Source organism: Dipodomys ordii, unplaced genomic scaffold, assembly GCF_000151885.1.
Source record: "Dipodomys ordii isolate 6190 unplaced genomic scaffold, Dord_2.0 Scaffold27, whole genome shotgun sequence".
NCBI lineage: Eukaryota > Metazoa > Chordata > Mammalia > Rodentia > Heteromyidae > Dipodomys > Dipodomys ordii.
In genome coordinates, this window is record NW_012267243.1 from 19,206,469 (window position 1) to 19,229,394 (window position 22,926).

Below are 22,926 nucleotides of genomic sequence, written 5' to 3' on the forward strand. Positions count from 1 at the left end.
GAGACGATCCTGGTTACAGGACAGATGGTCACAGGGTCACCTCAGCCGTGACATGTAGCGGCAGAAAGGAGACACAACATGTAGATGACAATCACAGGCTCATGTGGCCACACATGGACGGTCTTTACCCCTGACGGTCAGTGTGGCTGTGGTCCTCTCCTGCCCACACACACAGGAGTACTCCCCGGCATCTGTTTCAGCCAGGCTACGGATCTGCAGCTCACACACAGCCCCAGCCTGCCTCAGGCTGTATCTCTCCCCATCTCTGAGGGTCTTTGTTCCCTTCTTCCACTCCACTGGGGCTTCTTTGTTCAGCACACACTGGAGTGTGGCCGTGGCCCCTTCTGTGGCCTCTTCATTCTTCAGACCCTCTGTGAACTTGGTGGGCAGAGCTGGGGGAGTCAGAAAGACATAGCCACCGTCATGCTCACAAGCAGGAAGAAGACAGGATGTGGGTGCACAGGGAAGACAGAAAACCTGACAGGACCAAGGTCAGGGGTTGGGCATGCTGAACACTCTGTAGAACGGGATCTCCTCATGCCAGACTGCACATGGAAGTCACAGCTCTTTCGATAGCTTCCTCAGGCCTTATACTTTATATGAATTTTTCAGAGAAGTGCAGAGAAAGAGTCAGAAACAAATACACAATGTCAAACTTCCTTGAGAACCCTGAGAATAGGGCATGACAATACAAAGACAAGACAAAACCCAACGATAGAATCCACAGTGTTACAAAGGGCAGAAAGCTGGCTGCAGGCCTTGCGATCCTGATTCTCAGAACAAATAAAGCAGTGAGCGAGGGCTGCAGCACAGGGGAGAGGGGAGAGCAGGGAGGGCCATGTGGTGAGTGTGGATGGAAGGCATGAGGCCAGTACTTGGCACCCTTTGGATCTACTTTGTCACTTGTGGTCTTCACCCCCGACAGTCAGAGTGGCCATTCCCTGTCTTCCCACAAATACATCAATACTTGCCAGAATCTTCCAGGGCCAGGCTATGTATCTGTAGCTCACATACGGCCCTGTCCTCCATAGCCCCTATCTGTCCCCATCTCTAAGGTCTCTGTACCCTCCCTCTACCCCACAGGGGCTTCTGCTGATCCTGTGCAGTAGACAGGGCCCTTTCCATGGACTCCTTGAACTTCAGATCTTTGATGAACTGTGCGGACTAGCAAGGATCACACAGATAGAAGCCTTCAAACTTTTGGAGGTCATGATCTGAATACCCATGAAGCAAACAGAAAAAGGAAAACTGGAGGGTCATGGGAAAGGGCAGGTCAATAACTATTTTCCAGATCCTGTATTGTGTCTGCTGAAGTACAGTTTGGATGAGAGATGAGCTCCATTCCAGATCTTCTCAGCAGACATCTTGTCCTCTTTGTGATCTCCTATGTCTGGGAAGCATACCAGGCCTGGCCAGCTTGCTGCCTAGAGATGCAGTGATGTGATCATGAATGTCTCTCATGTAACTTCCACGGCAGACACTGTTTTGTCTCATGGTCTATCTATCGCAGGCAGGGGATCCATCCAGTTCTGTCCAACCTGAACACACTTGGGCTCCTGTACACCCTCCAGATCATGAGCCCCCTCTCCTCTGTTACACATTCCTGTCCTGACACTATTGCAACCACACCCTACCCACTAGTGCCATGTGCTGACTCTGCCTACTGCACTCCCATTGACTGTAGCTATGGTTACCCGTTGTACCCTTGGCCTCTGACCTGTCCTGCAGCCCTCCCTCCTGATTCCAGAGTGTGCACTGTACAAGTTACCAGTGACCAGGGATCCCTCACCCTGGCTGCATCTGGACTAATTATTTGCAGTTGGGGTCTTTGCACAGGTGGCTAAGGTAAAAAAAAAAGGCAATGACAGGACTAGTATATTTATAAGCAGTTCAAACATAAACACAGGAGGATGACCATAGGAAGTCATGTAGAAGACAGCTGTCTGGAAGCCAAGCAATGGACTCAGATTGAACAAACCTTATTCCAGTCTGACCCCAGAACTACAAGGAAATGAATTTCTCACTCAAGAATATAGACTGGGCACTTCTGTAACAAATAGAGGTGGCTTCCGAACTGTATAAAGGCTAGAGGTTAGGAGATTTTAGAGGTACACTTTATATGCATTGTAGTACTCTACAATGCGCTGTAGTACTCTATAGAAGGTAGACTTTAGAAACAATAAAATTGGATGTTGAGCTGAGGAGATTCTTAGGTAAAGTGGTGAAGATGTAGCCTGGTTTCTTGTCACCTACAATAAAATGTGAGGAGAGACAGATAAGCTAAAGAAAGAAGAAACCTGAACCTCACGATTTAGAACACTTACAACCTGGCCATAAAGCAAAACCCAGAAAGTATTATCTGAAGAGAACATTAGGAAGGGGCTAGTCACCTCAGCTCAGCTGAAGCCAAAAAGTAGAGATGAGATTATCCAGGAAGGACCTGAGAAGGATCATAGGCAATGCACAGAAGGATGTGGTTTATGAGAACTTTATAGCAGTAGAGAAGCTGCCAGCCTACAATAAAAAGGACAGAGACAGGGTGAGTAACTGGGGGTTTCTCCAGTCTTCTATGAACTTGGCAGGCAGGGCTGGAGAGGGCCCAATAGCAAACGAGAACATGGGACTCCCCGAAGGACTGTGTGCAGAACATGGAACATGAAGAGCCACACGCTCCGTTGTAAAGGACCATGTTGTAAACATATGACCGAAAGCCTAGGTTGGGGAGGCACACATCTGCCTAGACCTCCTAATAATGATAGAATGAAGGAATGCTGTCAGACTTCTGGGGCTGAGCCAACAGAGCCCCTAAGCTACCCATCTGCTACCCCCCAAGTCTGACTGTTACCCAGGCACTGGTGGCTCATGCCTGTAATCCTAGCTACTTAGGAGGCTGATATCTGAGGATTGTGATTCAAAGCCAGCCCAAGCAGTAATGTCTGCAAGACTCTGATATCCAACCCACCACCAGAAACCTGGAAGTGAAAGTGTCGCTTAAGTAGTGCATAGCCTTGAGCAAGAACGCCCAGGTCCAGAAGGAAGAAGGAAGAAGGAAGGAGGAGGGGAGGGGAGGAGGAGGGGGGGAGGAGGAGGAGGAGGGGGAGGAAAGAAGAAAGAACAACAACTACTACTATACTGTGAAGGTAGGTCAGGGCCTGAGGCACAGAGGATGACATGGGATCCCAAGACCACAGGCTATCTCCCCCTCAGTTCTCCAGGGCGAGGGTACCTCCATTCAGGGCCACATGGGTGGGGCCAGAAGACAGGGCACTGAGACAAAGAGGACTCTTGTCTAGACATAAACCTAGTGGTTACATCTCAGACTGGCTTGGGGCCTTTTTCATTCTAACTGACCACTTTTTCAGTAAGAATCTTTATCCTCCACCTGTCCTCCTGTGATCTGGAAATGAATACTCTGCCAGGTTTCATGGGTTCACAGCTAGGAAGGTACTTGACCTCAGAGGGAATCATACCTTCAGGCTCACACTTAGATGACATTTAGAGATGATTTTGGAATTAGATTTGATGCTCAAATGAGTTAAGGCTTTGGAATATTGGGATAGTCTTAATGTATCTTGCATGTGAAAAGAACATGAGTTTTGTAAGAGTAGAGCGTTACCAGCTGAATAGCTATGTGTTCTTTGCTCCTACTTCATACACTGACACCCACAACTAGTACCTCAGAATATAACTCTATTTCTGGTAAGGCACTGAAAGAAGGAATTAAGTTAAAATGAAGTCGTTAGGCTGGGCTCCAATCTAAAATATGACTAGTTAGTATAAGTTTGGGACAAAAAGACACACAGAAGGGTGACCATGTGACACATGGAAAAGAGGAACATTCACCAGCCAGAGTGAGCGGCCTCAGGGAAAACCCGTTCACACTTGCTGTTGGAATTCTAATATATAGAATTTATAGGAAAATAAATTTCTGGGTTTTTTTCATTTAAACTTCTGGTGTTTTAGTTTCCCGGTCTGTGGTGCTTAGTGCTTGAACAGCCTATGGCAGCAAAGTTCAGAGGCCTGATATTCCTTGCAAGACTCGGTTAAGTGATCTACCAAATTCAAGAATTCCTGATTCTATTTTTCCCCCCACCCCACCTTCAACATAGTGATGACACACAGGCCCTCAGCGCCATGCCCAAGCCCAAAACGCCGGGGTTCCTCGCGAGTCCCTGGCAAGATGCCCATGGCCCTCGCAGGTCTCCTGGTCACCAATGCTCCTCTATTCATGCTCCTCTAGGCTCTCTCCTGTCCCTAGACCTGGCTAACAGAATGTGTCCTCATGAGCACATATGGATGGATCACAGAGACCAGTGACTTGGAATGAGATCATGGCATCTAGACATAAGGAGGGCACAAACCACACATGGTCAGGAGGGAGAAGCCAGATCACTTGAATGACCACACATGGTAATGGCCATCCATGGTCAGGATGGCAGAAGTTCCCTCAGGAGGACACCGCAGCATCCTGAACTGAGAGCCTATGGATCCACAGCTCACACAAAGCCCCATGATGTCTCAGGCTACATCTGCCTCCATCTCTCCAGACTTCTTTCCCCTTGCACCACTCCACCATTCCAAGGGTCTGCCTTGCACAGTTCACACTGCAGCATGAACGCAGCCCCTTCAGACCTCATGGCTTTTCAGGTCTTCCATGAATCTGGCAGGCAGAGTAAGGAAAGGCCAAGGAGGCACTCAGAACATGGGGAAGAACACAGTGCATAGGACACAGGGACACACACACACACAGCCCAAAAACAATGGCAGAAGAGATGGTGAGGCAGGCAAATGTCCCGAGAGGCTCAAGGTAATGAACATCTGGAAGAGGAGAGAAAGGGAAGCAAAATGCCAAGAGGCCCATGATTTAAGACAGAGGGGCACAGGTGACGACCACAAAGCCAAATGTTCAGGCAGGGGGAACATTGAAACACCATATACAGACAACAGCCACAGGCTCATGTGGCCACACATGGCATTTACCCTGGACAGTCAGCATGGCTGAGGTCCTCTCCTGCCCACACACACACGAGTACTCCCCGGCATCTGCCACGGCCAAGTCACGGATCTGCAGCTCACACACAGCTGCCTCAGGCTGTATCTTCCTCCATCTTCTAGGATCTCTTTTCCCTTCCTCCACTGCACAGCAGACACCTTGCTCAGCTCACAGCTCAGCGTGGCAGTGGACCCTTCCACGGCCTCCTGGCTTCTCATGTCTTCTGTGAATCTGGCAGGCAGGGCTAGGAAGGGCAAACAGAAACCATGGGGCTGTCCGGAAGGCTCTGTGCCACCCATGCCTGGGATCCACTGAGTCACACAAACTGACAAAGAACCTTGTCATGAACTGGAAAATGAAGGACAGAGGGCCAAGGAGGCAATGTTCCTGGAGGAACAGGGAAAGCTCAGGTAACAGACATTAACACGAGAACATCTCCTGGGCAAGGGAAAGGGAGGTAAGAGACACTGAGAGGACTCTGGTGACAAGACAGATGGTCACAGGGTCACCACAGCTGTGACACAAGTACAGGCAAACAGTAGTGCTGAGACACAACACATGGACAACAAGCCACAGGCTCATGTGGTCACACATGGACGGTCTTTACCCCTGATGGTCAGCGTGGCTGAAGTCTTCTCCTGCCCACACACACAGGAGTACTCCCCAGCATCTGCCACAGCCAGGCCACAGATCTGCAGCTCACACACGGCTCCTTCCCGCCTCAGCCTGTGCCTGTCCCCATCTCTCAGGGTCTCAGACCCCTTCCTCCACTCCACAGGTGCCGCCTTGGTCAAGACACAGCGCAGTGTGGCTGTGGCCCCTTCCGTGGCCTCTTGGCTTCTCAAGTCTTCTATGAATTTGGCAGGCAGGGCTGGAAAGGCCAAACAGCCACTGAGGACATGGAACTCCCAGAAGGACTTCCACAGAACACGGACTACACAAGGAGCCACACACATCACGGTAGAAGGATCCCCATGGGAACATATGACTGAAAGTGCAGGTGGTCAGGAGACACACATCCAGGGAGGCGTCACAGAGAGAGGGTTGTAGGACAGGAGCATGAGAGCATGTTCTGAGTAAGGAGAAAAGGAGGTGAGACGATCCTGGTTACAGGACAGATGGTCACAGGGTCACCTCAGCCGTGACATGTAGCGGCAGAAAGGAGACACAACATGTAGATGACAATCACAGGCTCATGTGGCCACACATGGACGGTCTTTACCCCTGACGGTCAGTGTGGCTGTGGTCCTCTCCTGCCCACACACACAGGAGTACTCCCCGGCATCTGTTTCAGCCAGGCTACGGATCTGCAGCTCACACACAGCCCCAGCCTGCCTCAGGCTGTATCTCTCCCCATCTCTGAGGGTCTTTGTTCCCTTCTTCCACTCCACTGGGGCTTCTTTGTTCAGCACACACTGGAGTGTGGCCGTGGCCCCTTCTGTGGCCTCTTCATTCTTCAGACCCTCTGTGAACTTGGTGGGCAGAGCTGGGGGAGTCAGAAAGACATAGCTGTAAACATACTCTGAGCAAATGAATATATAAACAGTACAGAGCAGACACAAAATCCAGTAGGTGTCAGTCAGGTGCTAGGTATGCTGAGAACTTGATACAGATTTTGTCTTCTCTTAATATTATGTCCAGGTACCTGTGTCCTTTTCAGTCCTCATAAAGGATATGAGTCTGGTATGTAGGACAGATTCTCTGTTGATCTCTGGCAGGCAGGACATGGTAAGTACGAGAGCAAGACATGGAGTCTACCAAGACAATAGCAGAAATCCATGGTGTACAGGGGTAGAAAGCTCACTATGGATGTGATTTCTCTTGGTTCATACAACGGCCCAGGAATCGGGACTCACAGTTTTGGAAAGACATTGACACAGACAATGGAAGAAAACATGGACTGAGCAGCATGTAAATCCTTCAACATAAAGGCCAGAGAATGGATCTACTTGGCCACATTTCTTTACCCTGGACAGTCAGCATGGCCGAGGTCCGCTCCTGCCCACACACACAGGAGTACTCCCCAGCATCTGTCATGGCCAGGCCACGGATCTGCAGCTCACACACGGCCCCATCCTGCCTCAGGCTGTATCTGCCCCCATCTTGGAGGGTTTCAGACCCCTTCTTCCACTTCACAGGAGCCCCCTTGGAGAGTTCACACCGCAGCATGGCTGTGGCACCTTCAATGTTGGCTTGGCTTTTCAAGTCTTCTAGGAATCTGGCAGGCAATGCTGGGAAAGGCAAACAGTCACTGAAAACATGAAGCTATTGGAGGTCTTTGCATAGAAACGAATTCACAAAGAGTCACACATACTGCTAAACATCACAACATAACCCAGTGAACTACCATACAGATAGTGAAGAAAGCAAGTAGCTGGAAGAAAGATGCAGCGGTGGAACAACATGAGAATGAGGACATTTGGATGAGGAATACAAGAGGTGAGAGATGCCCAGAGAACACTAGAAGTGAGGAGAGATAATCGATCACAGATCTCCACAGGAGCTGTACTACATGTGAAGGTGGAAGACAGTGAAGGGGTCAATGTGAAGACATCAAGCCACAGGTGCATGAACACATAGATAATCTTTACCCCTGACGGTGAGCGTGGCTGAGGTCCTCTCCTGACCACACACACAGGAATACTCTCCAGCATCTGCCACAGCCAGGCCATGGATCTGTAGCTCACACGTGGCCCCTTCCTGTCTGAGGCTGTATCTGTCCCCAGCTATAAGGGACTTCGTTCCCTTTTTCCACTCCACGGGGGCCTCTTTGCTCAGCTTACATTGCAGAGTAGCTGTGGCCCCTTCTGTGGCCTCTTCATTCTTCAGACCTTCTGTAAACCTAGCAGGCAGGCCTGGGGAGGTCAGAAAGCATGGACATAATCATGCTTTCTAAGCACATGGAAAAGAGAATAAGACCCGAACAGACTGGGAAAACACAAAACCCAACTACACATAGGCCTGTGCTGGGCCACTGCTTACGAGCATGTGGGTGAGGCTGTGCCTCCCTATGGTCTAGCCTGTGTTCCACCTGCCTATGGCACATTCTATGGCTGCAAGACTAGCAGGGCTGAGAATAACCAACACAAAGAATATCAGGATCTCAGGAGAATGCTGGGATAGTACATGCCATTCAATAATGAAAAACATGCTGGAAGTAACAAGAAAGGAGCACATGGCACACAGCAAGAAAAGAGCACAGTGAGGGCAAAGAACAGACTAGCCAAGCCTACCCAGATAGAGGCAAGAGGAGAGACAGAGGAGGGCCTCAGAGCAAGCACAAATCACAGAAGAGCCACGGGACCCATATAGAATAACAGAACCACTGGCCGTAAGGGACAACCCCTGCCCCAGCCATCTTTGGACGCCTTCCCAGTCTGGCCAGGATGCACAGATTATATCACACCAGAGTCAGGGGCCCATTCTGTATTTCCTTTTTTCACAGTTGTTCATTATCTTGGTGAATGGACAGAGGAAGGAGACCCCATAGAGGCTACTTGAAACTGTCATAGAAGCTATGCCTGACGCCATTTCCCAGGACACACAAGGAAGGAGCACCCTGACTGGGTTAGAAGCAGTCTCCACTTTGGTCCTGGAGCAGGCAGTCGCAAAGCTGCATCCCCTTGTCATTAGGGGGCAAGCACACTCCTCGATACACTGAACTCCTGTATAGATGGATGCCGAGACCACCCTGGAGCATCATCCAGACAGCCACAGGGAAGCAGAAGATAGAGCTGTGGGCAGAGCTCCTGGCCATCTGTTTGAGATTGGGGAGTCTGGTCTGTTTCATTTGCCTGGAGGTCTTTAAGCACACAGTGGCTTGGGGCATCATCTGGATTTAGTCCAGTGGTAACCTCTGAAAATACAGCACTTTCTAGGAGGATCTTGGCAGGCTGCCCGCCATGCCCAGCCCTTCTTGGGACATGCCCAACTCTGGAAGCAGCTCCCTTAGGTGGACAATAGCTGGCCCACTGGGACTCTATTAGCGACTGACAGCACGTCTTGATGAAGCAGGCTACTTCACGAACTCTGCAGCCACAAGATGGGCTTTGGAGGCTACAACCCAATTGTCTCCTGGTGGGTTTGAGGACTCGTTGACACCAGTCCTCTATGCTCTGACTCTGTGCTCGGTCCATGCAGCTTGATGTGTAGTGACAGTCTGACCTTTCTGCAACTGTCTCCAACACTTGTGCAAGAGCTGCCAAGCAAAGGCCTGGACAACAGGTGGCCATGCAGCGTCACACACCCACTCTGAGAAGTCCATCCTGGAGGTGAGACAGAGCTCTCCAGACAAAGGAGTCTCACTCCATCCACGCTAAGATACCCAGGCCTCCCTGAACCTCTGTGATACCCAAGCTCTTCATAAATGTCATCCACCTTCATCAATCTTCCCTGCACTCCTGGATCTCTGATGGGGAGATGACCCATCATGGAAACACCAGGACAAAGGTTCCAGCTCTCTGGACACAGGGACACCATGGGATCTGAAGTAGAGTGTAGTAGGCTGGCTCTGTCTAAGGTCTGATTTGCTTCCCATGTGTATAAAAAGCCCCTGGACCTGCCATAGCTAGCTGTGAGTCTCCCTATTCCCTGCTAGCTGTATCTGTCTAAGGCCCCAAGCCTCTTCCTCCATCTGAGGGAGAGGAACCACTCAGACTGCACTGTGGCATCTATGTCCTACCCATGTGCGGTCATGTGGACATGAAGATCATTGAACTCCGTAGTTTGCAGACAGGAAGTGGGGCACTGACACCCACTCTGTGGGCAAAAGCTTCCAAAGGGACTCTGTAGTGCCCTTTCTCACAGGGGAACTGGTAAGAAGAAATAGGGATCACCCCTGCGTAACTCCAGTGGACTAGCCTTCCCCTTGCCCTTACCCACCACCCTGACACACGGGGGATATACCCACACACACATACATCTTACTCCATGGGGTAGGCCTTCACTTCTGCCTCACGCTCACAGAACAGGCCTTGTCACCCACCTGACACCCAAGGACAGGCCCTCACCTCCTCCTCACACCCAAGGACGGACCCTCATCTCAAACCTCAACACCCACAGGACGGACTCACCTGGCGGTTAGAAGCACACATCAAGGATTCCCTCCCTCTTGCATTCTTGCCTTGTGTGTCATCCCTCCATCTTCTTCCAACCCTCTATTCTTTTTCTTTTCCTTTTTGTCAGTTGTGGGGCTTGAACTCAGGGCCTGGGCGCTATCCCTGAGCTTTTCTGCTCAAGGCTAGTGCTCTACCACTTTGAACCACAGCTCTTCCAGTTTTCTGGTGGCTAAGTCTCACAGACTTTCCTGCCCAGGTTGGCTTTGAACTGAGATCCTCAGATCTCAGCCTCCTGAGTAGTTAGGATTACAGGCGTGAGCCACCTAGCTAATTCTGCTTTCTTGATGTGCTGTGACCACTGCCCCCACTCTGTCCTCCCCATCCCTGTGCCTCCCCCAAGCCGGACCTATAATTACATCATTCTAATTGCCTGCCTTTCCCTCTGTCTTCTGTCCCAAACCATGACCTGCATGGGGAGGGAAAGAGCCATCCATTCTTGACTGTTTTCTGGCTTCCAAGATGGGTCCTACACAGTAGGTGTGGGAAATACCTACTAAGGAATGAAGACACATAGAAAACCACAAAAACCACAGCACCGTCGGAGGCAAACACAGGCTATGAGAAAATGTTCAAACACAGAGCCAGCCATGCATGTGAGCACACATGGTCTTTACCCTTGACAGTCAGCATGGCAGAGGTCCTCTCCTTCCCACACACGCAGGAGTACTCCCCAGCGTCTGCCACAGCCAGGCCACTGATCTGCAGCTCACACACAGCCCCAGTCTGCCTCAGGCTGTGTCTGTCCCTGTTTCTCAGGGTCTCTGTTCCCTTTCTCCACTCCACTGGGGCTGCCTTGCTCAGCTCACAGTGAAACGTGGCTGTATCTCCTTCTGTGGCCTCTCTGCTTCTCAGTCTTCCAATGAAGTGGGCAGGCAGGGCTGGGGAAAGTCAGATATTAGAAATATCAGACTTGCTGCAATCCACTGGGGAGTAGCATGTGACAGGGGAAGGACAAGACACACAGAACTGAACAGGACAATAGGAAAGAACCCATGGCCCATGGGTGGGAAGCTGGCTGAAGACACAGTCTCCCGGTTCATACAACAGCCCAGAAGCAGAAAAGGATTCTGTGGTATACAAGATGAAGTGGCACAGACAGGAAGAGGGAACACTGAACATATAGGCAATGTTTGAGCATCAGAACACAAATCAATTTGGCTGCTGTGGTCTTTACCCCTGACAGTCAGCGTGGCTGAAGTCTTCTCCTGCCCACACACGCACGAGTACTCCCCAGCATCTGTTTCAGCCAGGCTCTGGATCTGCAGCTCACACACAGTGCCATCCTGCCTCACGCTGTGTCTGTCCCCATCTCTGAGGGTCTCTGCTCCCTTTCTCCACTCCACCAGGGCCTCTTTGCTCAGTTCACACCGCAGAGTGGCTGTGGTCCCTTCTGTGGCCTCCTTGCTTCTCAGTTTTCCTATGAACTGGGCAGGCAGGGCTACAGCAGGGTCAGACAGAGACAGAGAACATCATCATCTTCATTCTCCTATACTAAACGAAGAGGTCCAAATGGGCAGAGTGGACAGGAGCACTTACCCTTCACAGTGAGTGTGGCCAAGGTCACCTGGTCCCCAAAGGAACACGAGTACTGCCCACTGTCCTTGGGTTGCAGGTCTCGGACAACCAGCTCGAGCATGGCACCCTCTTGGCGCAAGCTGTACTTCCCACCAGATTTTAGAACATCCTCTCCATGGCGCCACTCCACAGGTGCAGCCACGGATGAGAGTACACAGCGCAACGTGGCAGCTCCACCCTCTGGTACCTCCATGTCCTTCAGGGCCTCCCGGAACCGTACTGGCCGTGCTGTAAACAGTACAGACTCAGGTCACCCTCCCTAAGCAAGAGCCCACCTGTGGAAGCAGCGACAGTACATAGGCAGTTCACACACAGGGGGCCAGAGGCAGGGACCCCCACGTCCTCTAGGGAAAGGTGGAAGGTATGGGAGTGGAATGGTGAGCCAGGGAGTAGGGGAATGAAAAATGGCAGGAATTACAGACTGAATTGTGTCCTCCAAAATTCAGTGTGAAAGCACCAATTCCTGACTCAGAAGAAGACTAATTGGTAATAGGCACTCATTGATTCATTTATTTGATTTTGGTGGTGCTCAGGGCCTTGAGCTTGGTAGGCAGGCACTCTACCACTCTGCCACTTTTCCCTAGCCCTTTCTGCTCCATTGAGGTTTTTTTCAGATAGGATCTTGTGCTTTTTTCCTGGGCTGGCCTAGACCATGGTCTTCTGGTCTCTGCCTGGGATTAGAAGTAACTGAGAGAAAGTCTGTGTCACCACACCCTGAACTTTAAAGAAAGAATTAGCTAGGCTCCAGAGGCTCACACCTATAATCCAAGCTATTTAGCAGAATGAGATCAGGAGGATTGCAGTTTCTTAAGATCCATATTAATGTAAAAGCTGGGTTTAGTTCATTCACCTATTATCAAAGATATGATAGGAAGGATAAAACAGTCATATTGTGGTATAGGCCCAGGTCCAGGCAAAAGTCAAGACTCTATTTCAAAATGACTAGTGCAAAAAAAGTGCCAGAGGTTTAGCTCAGTGGAGAATGCCTGCCTAGTAAGGGTTAGGCCCTGAGGTTCAAATCCCAATACCACCATCAGCGAAATAATAAATGAAAATGTAAAATAAGATCATTAGAATGGGCCATTAGTTACACAGGACTGGTGTCCTTGTAAAAGCTCAGGCCACAGACATACACAGAGCACAACAATATGAGGACAACAGAGAAGACAGTGTCTTCAAGCGAAGGAGAGACGCCTCCAGAGTGCTTAGTAAAGACTGACACTTGGACCTGGGACTTGTACTCTCCACAACTGTCAGACAACAACAACTCCTGGTGTTTAGGTCACCCTAACTATGGCACTCGGTTAGGAGAGTACAAGAATAAAACAGAGAAGCAAACCAAAGGTGGGAAGAGGGTGCCTGTAGGTACCATAAAAAAAGACCTTATTGGCCACAGACAGAGGTCAGGAGACAGAGGGTGGGGAGTCTGGGGTCAAGGGTAGGGGTTAGGGAAGGGGAGGAGAGATGAGATATAGAGGAAGGAGCCAAGCAAGGCCTGCAAGTGCCCACACAGAGAACAGAAATGGACAAAGAAAGAACTAGAAGGCATCCTGGGGTCCTCACTACGTCATGCTCCTGGTGGACATCTGCTCACCTTAACCATGAGTGCCTCAGTAAGGCGATTGCTGCAGACACCCTGGAACTCACCGTGGATCCTGACAATGGAGCTGCTCCAGGCCCCGCCAGCTTCACATTTGTACCGCCCACCATCCTGCAGGGTGGTGCCAGTGATAACCAGCTGGGCCCGGCAGCCCTCATAGCTCATTTGGCACCGTGCAGATGACCGCACCGTCTTTCCATCCTTGGTCCAGCGCACAGGGATATCCAGAGTGGAAGTCTCACATTCAAGGCTAAGGTCCTCGCCTTCTGTAACTGTGACATCCATGAGAGGGCGGGAGAAGATGCTTGGTTTTTCTAGGGAACAGAGAACACAGTCAAGGTTGCTTAGGTGTACAGTGCAGCCGTGGGAGGGGCTAGTACTACAGGCCAGGAAAGTCCCTGGTCCACAACTGGTATCCCTGACATGGTGTACTCTACGTGGCCTCCATGGATAGACATGAGCTATGCCAAAGATGACTTAGGAGGAATTCAGCCTAGACTAGCCCAGTTCAGCCTCCCGAGTGGTGTTCCTGGGACTGGAGTCCCCATACCACTGGCAGCTAATTGTGCCTTTTCTGTGAGCCCCAGAAGCATGCTTGAGACCTTCTATCTGAGAAGTTGTCTGAGCCTTTTCAAGGCTCTCCACAGACTACACTGGGTGCCCTGTCACGGCTTGCCCTGGCCTTTCAGCACAAAACCAACCGGTGACTCTCAGGGTGGCTGAGGTGCGCTGGTCACCCGCCTCCAAGTAGACGGTGCCCGAGTCCTTGAGCGCCAGCTGCCGCAGGGTGAGCACGTGGTAGCCCCCAGGCCGGGCCTCGATCTCATTGAGCTCATTGGCATGCAGTGGGGTCTTGTCCAAAAACCAATGAACGGGTCCATAGTCGGCGGGGGAAACACGGCAGCAGAAGGTAGCAGAGGCGCCCTCCTGCACATCTGTGTCCTCCAGGTCCTCGGTGATAAGCACTCTCCGGCCTGAAAGGTCACAGGAAGGAGTGTAAGCCCCATACTGTCTAGAGATAGAGAAATATGGCTCTTCCCAAAGCTGTGGTCAGGAGACCCTTCCTGCAGGGTTACTCCTGCTCTTGTGCCAGTCACTTCCACACCACTTAAAGACCACTTCCTTCTCTACAAAGCAGGGAGAATGACAGCTGCTACCCTGCATGCTGACACAAACAACCACTGACACCTGGAGACAAAAAATGACAGCAAAAAGTCGCCATCACTATTTTGAAAGCTCCTGAGCTGAGGATGAAACTGTTCTTGTCAGACCCAGACAAAATCACAAAGGGCTGTTACAAAGGTGGGGCAGGGACGGTGGTTCTGCTTCTCTGAGATAGACACTTTCTCAAGGTCCCAAAGAAACTCCTTCTAATTCCTCTTATACCGATGCTTTGCATACCTTGCCTATCCAAGCACACAGAGTTTGAAAAAAAAAAAAAGCTTATCTTCTCTAAGACGTCAGCAAAAGATGCCCTGACCGTCGGGGCACGCCACCAATGAGCAGACACTAACACTCTCCCTCTCCCCGCACCCCCTCTCCAGGTTTCCAAGACCAATGAACTCTGTACCTCTGGTTTTCAACCTTCCCCTTGCTTCCTTGGATACACCTTTCCTTTACCACGGCACATGTGTTTCCATGGCAACACATTATTCTTCAGAGAATCTCACCCTGACCTTTTAAATCAATGCTACCAAAACAATGGTCATACTGACCATCCATTTTCCTCTGGGAATACCTAAGGCTCGCTGTCCACTGGCAAACCTGGCAGTGGCACATCATGTGCAGAACAATACCTGCAGAACACATGCCTCTGATGCTACACATGTCTGGACATCAGAGAAACATACCTTGAGCAATAAACATGTAAGTCAAAGAAGGCCACGCATTGATTTATAGAAGGTTGTATTGGAATGCCCTCCAAGACCACCTAGGTGATGAATCTTACCTCAGAGATGGGCCAAGCTGAGCCCGGATCGCTGATAACCTCTGAGTCGCTAGGGTCTATGTAAAGCCTCTATCTAAGCCCCCTGCGGTCCCCAAGGCCAGCATGCCAATAAACAATGCAGTGAGTATCCCGCCTGCCTCACCATGCACCGAGAGCTGGGCCTGGGACTGGGCTTGGCCAATGTCGCAGGTGTAGGTGTCGCTGTCTGCCTTTTCCAGGGCATTGATTGTGAGCCTCAGGGTCAAACCCTCCTGGCTGAGGATGTGTTTTCCTGAGGCCCGCAGCTCCATGAGGCCCTTGCGCCAGGTCACAGCAGGTGCTGGGTATTCTGTCTTGCATGCAAACACAGCTGTGCCTTTTTCCTCTGCCTTCAGGTCAACCAGCAACTCGGTGAACTGATTGGTCTTTTCTAGGAGAGGGACAGAACAGGTAAAGGGTACAGGTTACAGGTTACACGCCATACCAGCCCTGTTCTCTTCCTTAGCAGACCTGAGTTCTCCCTGAGACTCTGAGTAATGTCTCAGGACAGAGATCACTTCATGACCAGAAGCTGGGTCTCCCAGGGCACTTACCTTCCACACGGAGGCTGGCGGTGCTCTTGGACGCTTCTGTCTCACATGTGTACTTGCCGGAGTCCTTGAATGTGGCCCCTCGGATGACAAGCACAGCCCGTGTGCCTTCGCTCATCATGTCATACTTCTGACTCTTGCGGATGGCCTTCCCGTCTTTCAGCCAGCGGACAGAGGCTCCTGCCTTTGACAGTTCACAACTCAGCATTGCATCCTCCCCCGGTGTGGCTCGTTGGTCTTCTAGGGGCTTTGTGATGTCCACTGGCCTCTCTAAAGAGAGTGAAAGTGGCCACCCATGAATCATAGCCACTGCCACAGTCCAACCACCACCTCAGTTACACCCATGACTATAGCCATAGCTACACAGCTGCAGCCTTGGCCTCAACCTCAGCCCCGGCCAGAATGAGGGCCGGGAGAAGCATTTTGAAACAATGAGTCTCTGGAGACCAAGACCGCAGAACCTATAGCCCTAAAACCCTGCGACTTTGGACCCCAGGGGTAGCAAGGCCTTGAAGTAGAAGCCCTGTCAGAAAAGGGGAGACCCGGTAGTCAGGGGCAACCCAGAACCAGGAGCTATGAAGCCACAAGACCTTGTATTCTCACTGCCATTCAGGGCTCACAAGGCTGGCCCTTGTGCAGAGAGCTTCACAAAGTACACCAAGTATGAAAGTCAGAAACACAAGCTCTAATAAACACCAATGGTGACTTCCCAGCCAAGCACCTGTACACAAGCTCAGGTGTCAGACTGGACAGATGGACCAGGTGTGAATAGGAGCTACCAGCCAAACAGGATAGTCAGACCACAGACTGGAGACCAAACTCCTAGGTGAGCTCTGAATGTTCAGGAATGCATCAATTAAGCCCCTTGTATGATTAAACCCCTTCACATCTTAGCAGGTTCTCCAAATCACCACATCCTTTCAAATGAAGCTGGGAGGCTGGGAAGACAGGACCTGAAGCTTGTAGGTGTGGTAGCCCCGCCCCCGCCAGCCACAGGGATAAGCCCGCTCCAGCCTGTGGTGCTCACCTCTGACGATGAGTGATGCCTTGGAGGTGAGGTTTCGTATGGAGAAGACCACCTCCCCGGCGTCACTGGGTGCAGCGTCTAGGACGGTCAGCGTGTATCTGCGGCCCTGGCATGTGGCCCGGAAGTGGCCAGAGCTGCCCACTGTCTTCCCACCAACCGTCCACACCGCTGGGTCACCTGAACTCTCATGAGACAGAACACACTCGAAGCTGCAGCTCTCCCCCTCCAGCACTTCCACTGTCTTCAGCCTCTTGGTAATGCCCACGTGCAGATCTGAGAGCGATGGGAAACTTGTCATGGCAGATGGCCCAGAGACAGAGGACCAAGAACACAGCACTGCCCCAGAAAGTGTCAGATCACATTTCATGGCTTGTGTTCCTACTTGCTCTCCTTGGTCCTTCCTCGCCCCCATGATCAACACCATAGCTTGCATGGCCAGTGGCTATGAGCTATGATCAAGGTGGCCGAGACAGCAAGGACTGTGCACTTCTCACCAGCTTGGAACATCTCAGGGAGGAGGAACTGGAGTCCCAAAAAGAGAGCTCCTTCAAATAGCTTGGACAAATTCACTATTCCCCTTTAGACCACAAGCCAGGCTATCACAGAGCTGCCATGAAATGAGGAACCAGCAAGCCTGTGAACACGTGTCTTCTAAATAAGCAGCTTTGGAGGCTGAGATCAGGATATCAAAACCTGAATTAGGGCAGTGGGCGTCAGCCCTGTAGTTAGAAACCCAAACAAGCTGAGAGGGACACGCTCAAAACCCACAAGTTCAAGGTGGCAGGGCCAGACCTGGGTGCTGACTATGAACTGAGAAACTTCCTGTGGCTCTATAATTAATGAGAACTGGGTCAGTCATTACCAGGCTCTTTGCCCTTGTCCTGGAGTCTTTCCCAGGCAGCCTCCTGCCCATATCTCTCAGCACCTCACACCCACACAACCAGTTTCTGCTCAGAAATCAGATACTCTGATACTCAGTCTGTATCCTGTGGTACAGAGAAAGTGTCTCCGGCCCACTGGGGCCATCGAGTACATCCAGAATAGTTGCCTACTCTTGGTTCTATGGCCTATTGTCCCCTGGCCCACCTACCTCCAGGTGGACCTCTAGAGGACACTAAGCCTGGCTCCCACAGGAATCTGTACAGACATTTCCTAGCCCCCTCTAAGCAGCCCTTCAGTCTCATCAAGTGCCACGGGCCACCCAGGTCAGAGGAAGACCACTCCCCAGGGTCACCCACCCCAATGTCTGGCCAGACCCTGCCCACGCACCGTGCACGCTGACCCGGGCACAGGTCTCCTCGCCGCCCACATGGCAGGTGTACAGGCCGGCGTCCTCACGGCTCAGGTCATGCACCACCAGCCCCCGCATGCCAACTGTGTTCAGGAAGTCATACTTGTCACTAGGACCCAGCTGCACACCATCTTTGCGCCAAACCACCTGGGCTTTGGGATCCGAGATCTCACACTGCAGAGCCAGCGTGCCACGTTCCTCCACAGATGTATCATCCAGGGCTTTCAGGAACACCACTGGCTTTGCTGAAGGAAACATATGGATTGGTTAGAGGATTTGGGCCCATCCAGAGGGCATGACCCCAAGACCCCCACAACAATGGCTCACCTCTCACCACCAGGCGGGCCGAGGTTGACACCTTGGGAGAGGTGGCGCACACCACGCCTGCGTCAGCCTGTCGGACACTCTTCAGCACTAGTGTATGACGACAGCCCTCATGGCTGATCTCATGGTAGCTGTCATTGTACAGGGGTGTCCCGTTGAGTGACCATTCAATGTCCTCATCCTCGTGGGACAGGTCACACGAGAAGCAGACCCGGCCCTCTTCTGTGGCTTCAGCATCCTGCAGTGGCTGTGTCACCTTTACCTCCCGAGCTAAAAGGAACAAGTCAGGGTCTCAGCACTGCATTGCCAGCTGAGCTAATACACTCCTAGTGGTTTACTACCCTCTCCACAGCTCCCTACCTTCCACGGTAACCTTGGTGCTGCTCTGGGCATTGCCTGCCTGGCACCGGTAGGTACCAGCATCATCCGGAGTAAGTCGGAGGATGCGCAGCTCTGCCATCTGGCCCTCCAATGTAATTTTGAACTTGTCGGATGGGGCCAGGGGCGTGTCTTCCTTGTACCACTGCACAGCCTTAGGAGCAGGTCTGAAGTCACAGGACAAGACCACTGACTGCTGCTCACGTGCTGCCTTGGGCTCCAGCGGCCGAGTGAGCACCACTGGGATGTCTACAGAGAGCGGGAAGAAGGCACAGCTGTGGGGTCACAAGAAACCAGATCAAGCTGCCTGTGCTCTGAGCCATGTCCACATTCACACGCGGTTCCTCCCCTCCCACCCTTCTTTGCATGCCTCCTCCTTGTCCCCACATGCCCACAGCCCGCCCTACATACCCAGCCCCACATGTGCTCCAGCCCTACATGCTCCAAACCCACCCTCGACAAGCACCTGAGCATCTATCCCGCTCAGCAGACCTCTGATGACTAGCTCACCACCCTCTGCAAGCTCCCTCCGGGCCCTCCACCTCCTATCCTGTGGCCGTGTTCTGCCCAACTCCCCCTCCCAAAGCCACTGAGCAGTGTCCACCCACAGCCCTGAACTCAGGCATGGCCGCACAGACCTCTGATCAGATCAGACTTTTCCTGCTTCCTTCACTCAAGCTCTCCCATGCCTCCTATGCCAGCTATGGTCCAACACAGATCACCTATGGTCCAGGGCTCAAGCCCTGACACACATCCCTACCCCACAGGCCCGAGTCTTTCCACTCCAGGCCTTGAGCCAGAGGCATCCGTTGCCTTCGGCCACGTCTGCTCATGGTACTGCCCTGTGTTTACCCCCACCTAACTCACCTGAGACAACGAGGCGGGCAGAAGAGCGAGACTTGCCGATGGTGAAGTGCACAGGCCCAGTCATGGTAGAGCAAGTCTTCCTCAGTGTCAGCCGGTGCACGGTGCCTTCCTGCTCCAGCCCCACACTTGCTCCTGCCTGCAGCACAGTCTTACCCAGGAGCCACTTGGGTGGTCGCACAGAAGGGATGGAGGTCTCACACTCAAACCAGGCGGGGGCAGGCTCCATCACTGTCACATCCTGCAGGCCCCGCACAATGGTGATGGATTGCTCTGTGGGTGAAGGACTGGTCATCAGCGGGATACTGCAGAGAGGACCAGTGTCCCAGGGCGACGTCCATGTTCCTTCCTGGGGGTAAACCCTCTCACTCCCCAGAGAGCTAGCATCTGGGAGGATGCCCGGGCAAGCCATACACATACACACACTCTCCCAGGAAATCCAGAAGACCGTGCATCTAGCCCCACGCACCTTCCACAAAGAACTGGGCACTGGTCTTAATGTCTCCAGCATCACAGGTATAGGTGTCCTCATCTCCAGGCTGCACATCGTTGATAACCAGCTTCCGGTAAAGGCCGTCACTGACCATATCATACTTGGGCCCGGGCTCAATCTCCACGCCACCCTTGAGCCATCGCACCTGGGCGCTGGCTCGGGACACCTGGCACTCAAGTACACCACGGTGCTTCTCCATAGCAATCTTGTCCCGCAGTGGCCGTAAGAGGGTCACGGGCAGCTCTGCGGGCATAGCCAGGTGGAGTCAGAACAGCTGGACTAGGCACTTTATCTGCATGGGCACCAACAGGCACTGTTCCTGGCCTTAGGTAGCCAATGGCTTGACCCTCACTCAATTCTTTAAAGCCAATGTCTCTGGTCGCACCAAGAGGTAGCCAAGTCAAGTGTACCTCTCAGGGATGGTGTGGGTCACCAGCAAGGTGGGTGGTTGCACCTCTGCTGAAAGCGCATCCCACTCTACAACTTCTTTTTGCCCATGAAAGGCCTCCCTGACCCATGCAGCCCTGCCCACTCTCCCCTCAGCGGCGTCCATACCCAGCCTGGAGCTCATCCATGGGCAGGGCCTTGCCAATTCCTCCCCCAGGAGCTCCCATCCCCTCACACACGCCAGCTTGCCCTCACCTGCCTGCCTGAAGGTTGTCCCTCCCTCCCTCCTCTTGGTCCCTCAATTGCTATCAAGGGTACCAGGAAAGGCATCCTGCTTGTCAGAAATCCATACCCCTTGTCTCCAGTGTGGACTGCAGCCTCAGGAAGGAGAATTCACCATGAACTCCCCCTTTACACACAGGACGGGGCCTAGTCCTCCCATCTCCCCAGGTGTCCCACATCCCGGCCCCTACTCTTCTGCTTACTCTCCTGAGTCACTAACTCAGAAGATGCTAGACACTTCAAGGCCTGTTTGAGCAACTTGCCTCTGAGGCCTTGTGCTCATGACCAATAACTACCAGTCCTTCCTCCAGTCCCCCCTCCCCCGGGACCCCCACTCACCTTTCACTCGAAGATGGGCTCGAGATTCTGCATTTTCAGCTACAAATTTTATCTCCCCTGCATCTTCTGCCAGGACTCTCCGGTAGATCAGAGTGTATATCCTTCCTGGGGACAAAGGCCAGTCAGAACTGGATGGAAGCACCAAGCATGGGGGCAAGGCCCTTGCCTACCTGCGGCCTGCTTTGCCCTCTCACCTTCCTGGCGAATGCGCACATTGTCACTGGGCCGCAGCTTGCTGGCCTCTCGGAACCACTGTCCAGAAACCTCGTCATGGGACACTTCACAGGAAAAGGTGGCGCCCTCCTTCTCCATCACCTCCACATCCTCCAAGGGCCTCACGATCTGGACATTGCGCCCTGAGGAAACAAGGGGAGCTCTACCACGCTCCCAAGCATGCAGCACTCCCAGCATGGCCGCCTCCCGCTTACTAAGGGATGGCAAAGTGGCCAGGCACCTCGCGGAGGGACACAGGAACACAAGGAGATCCTCACATTCACTGGCTGTATCCCAAACACCTTGCCCAAGACTCACCCTGCACCTTCAGGGATGCGGAAGTTTGAGCATCGTGGGCATCACACACATAGATGCCCTGGTCCCCAATCTCACACCGGTAAATAGTGAGACTTCTGCAGGTGCCCTGGGCCACTATGCCTACTGCTTTGCCAGCCTGTAGCTCTACACCATCCTGTAGAAGAAAGAGGCCACGTCAGGTGCTGGGGTGGCTCAACCCAGAGGTCTCCCTCCTGCTTGCTCATGACTCCAGATGAGGAAGGGACAAAGGCACCTTAAGCCAGCGGACGTTGACGTTGGGTCTTGAGAGCTCACACTCCAGAGTCACTTTCTCTTTCTGGGTGGTGACTACATCTTGCAGTGGGCGGCTGAAGTGCACAGGCAGCTCTGGGAAGACAGGAGGAGGAAGGTGAGGGAAGACAAAAAGCTATGCGGTAACTAACTTCTAGGCTAGGGTGGTGTTGGGGTGGCAGATTACACAAGGCAGATTACACAGCCTGTCCCCAATTATGGCTGTACGCTTGCCTAGGCCACGCGGGGAAAGGAGCTGGCAGGCTCTAGATTCTAGAGTCCACTCACCGGTGACTACCAGCCGGGCTGACGTGTGCACACCCTCAGCCCTGAAGGCCACCAGCCCACTGTCCTGTGGCCGTAGTTCAGAGAGCTTGAGCATGTGGACGGGGCCATGCACTGCCAGGTGGCATGTGGGCCCGGGTTGGAGCCGCAGGCCATCCTTGGTCCAGCTGCCTTCCACGTCTGCGTGTGACAATTCCACCTCCATGGTGGCAGTGCCCTGCTCCTTCACCTCCACAGCTTGCAAACCTCTGGCCAGCCGGACCTGGCGCACTGGAGTACATGGTGGGGAGCACTGATTAGATGCTGCAGTGAAACCCTCCGGTCCCACCAACCAGCACTCAGACTCCGTGTCAGCACCTTCCCTCCACCTGCCCACCCCAGGATTTGCAGACTCAGGTCTGCAACCTGCTCCCCTTCCCTTCTCTCCCAATCCAGTTTCCTCAGAACCCTCCAAGAGAAAAACCTGCTCATTAATCCTCACCCCAATTTAAGGCAACATTCCTAGCTCTGGTGGCTACCCTCACTCCTGGAGCTCGCCCTCCGGCCCCCCACCCCAGAGGAGACCCACCAATCTCTCTCCCCCCAGCCCCAGGACCGATCTCTCCCCCCAGCCCCAGGACCGATCTCTCTCCCCCAGCCCCAGGACCGATCTC

At 52.6% G+C, this 22,926-nt stretch overlaps 1 protein-coding gene across 1 annotated transcript in view; it reads right to left on the reverse strand.

The window, feature by feature from the left end:
- Obscn (obscurin, cytoskeletal calmodulin and titin-interacting RhoGEF) overlaps nucleotides 1–22,926 on the reverse strand; it is a 148,191-nt gene that overhangs the window by 62,728 nt on the left and 62,537 nt on the right. Inside the window, 30 exon segments of the mRNA XM_013015573.1 lie at nucleotides 129–392; nucleotides 917–945; nucleotides 947–1,038; nucleotides 4,460–4,573; nucleotides 4,575–4,632; nucleotides 4,634–4,673; nucleotides 4,981–5,082; nucleotides 5,085–5,237; nucleotides 5,601–5,864; nucleotides 6,216–6,479; nucleotides 6,961–7,224; nucleotides 7,585–7,848; nucleotides 10,725–10,988; nucleotides 11,285–11,548; nucleotides 11,647–11,913; nucleotides 13,333–13,599; nucleotides 13,987–14,259; nucleotides 15,376–15,642; nucleotides 15,806–16,072; nucleotides 16,830–17,102; nucleotides 18,099–18,365; nucleotides 18,448–18,714; nucleotides 18,805–19,071; nucleotides 19,690–19,959; nucleotides 20,156–20,422; nucleotides 21,188–21,292; nucleotides 21,382–21,543; nucleotides 21,719–21,872; nucleotides 21,972–22,084; nucleotides 22,277–22,543. Of these exon segments, the coding sequence (XP_012871027.1) occupies nucleotides 129–392; nucleotides 917–945; nucleotides 947–1,038; nucleotides 4,460–4,573; nucleotides 4,575–4,632; nucleotides 4,634–4,673; nucleotides 4,981–5,082; nucleotides 5,085–5,237; nucleotides 5,601–5,864; nucleotides 6,216–6,479; nucleotides 6,961–7,224; nucleotides 7,585–7,848; nucleotides 10,725–10,988; nucleotides 11,285–11,548; nucleotides 11,647–11,913; nucleotides 13,333–13,599; nucleotides 13,987–14,259; nucleotides 15,376–15,642; nucleotides 15,806–16,072; nucleotides 16,830–17,102; nucleotides 18,099–18,365; nucleotides 18,448–18,714; nucleotides 18,805–19,071; nucleotides 19,690–19,959; nucleotides 20,156–20,422; nucleotides 21,188–21,292; nucleotides 21,382–21,543; nucleotides 21,719–21,872; nucleotides 21,972–22,084; nucleotides 22,277–22,543 (6,189 nt within the window).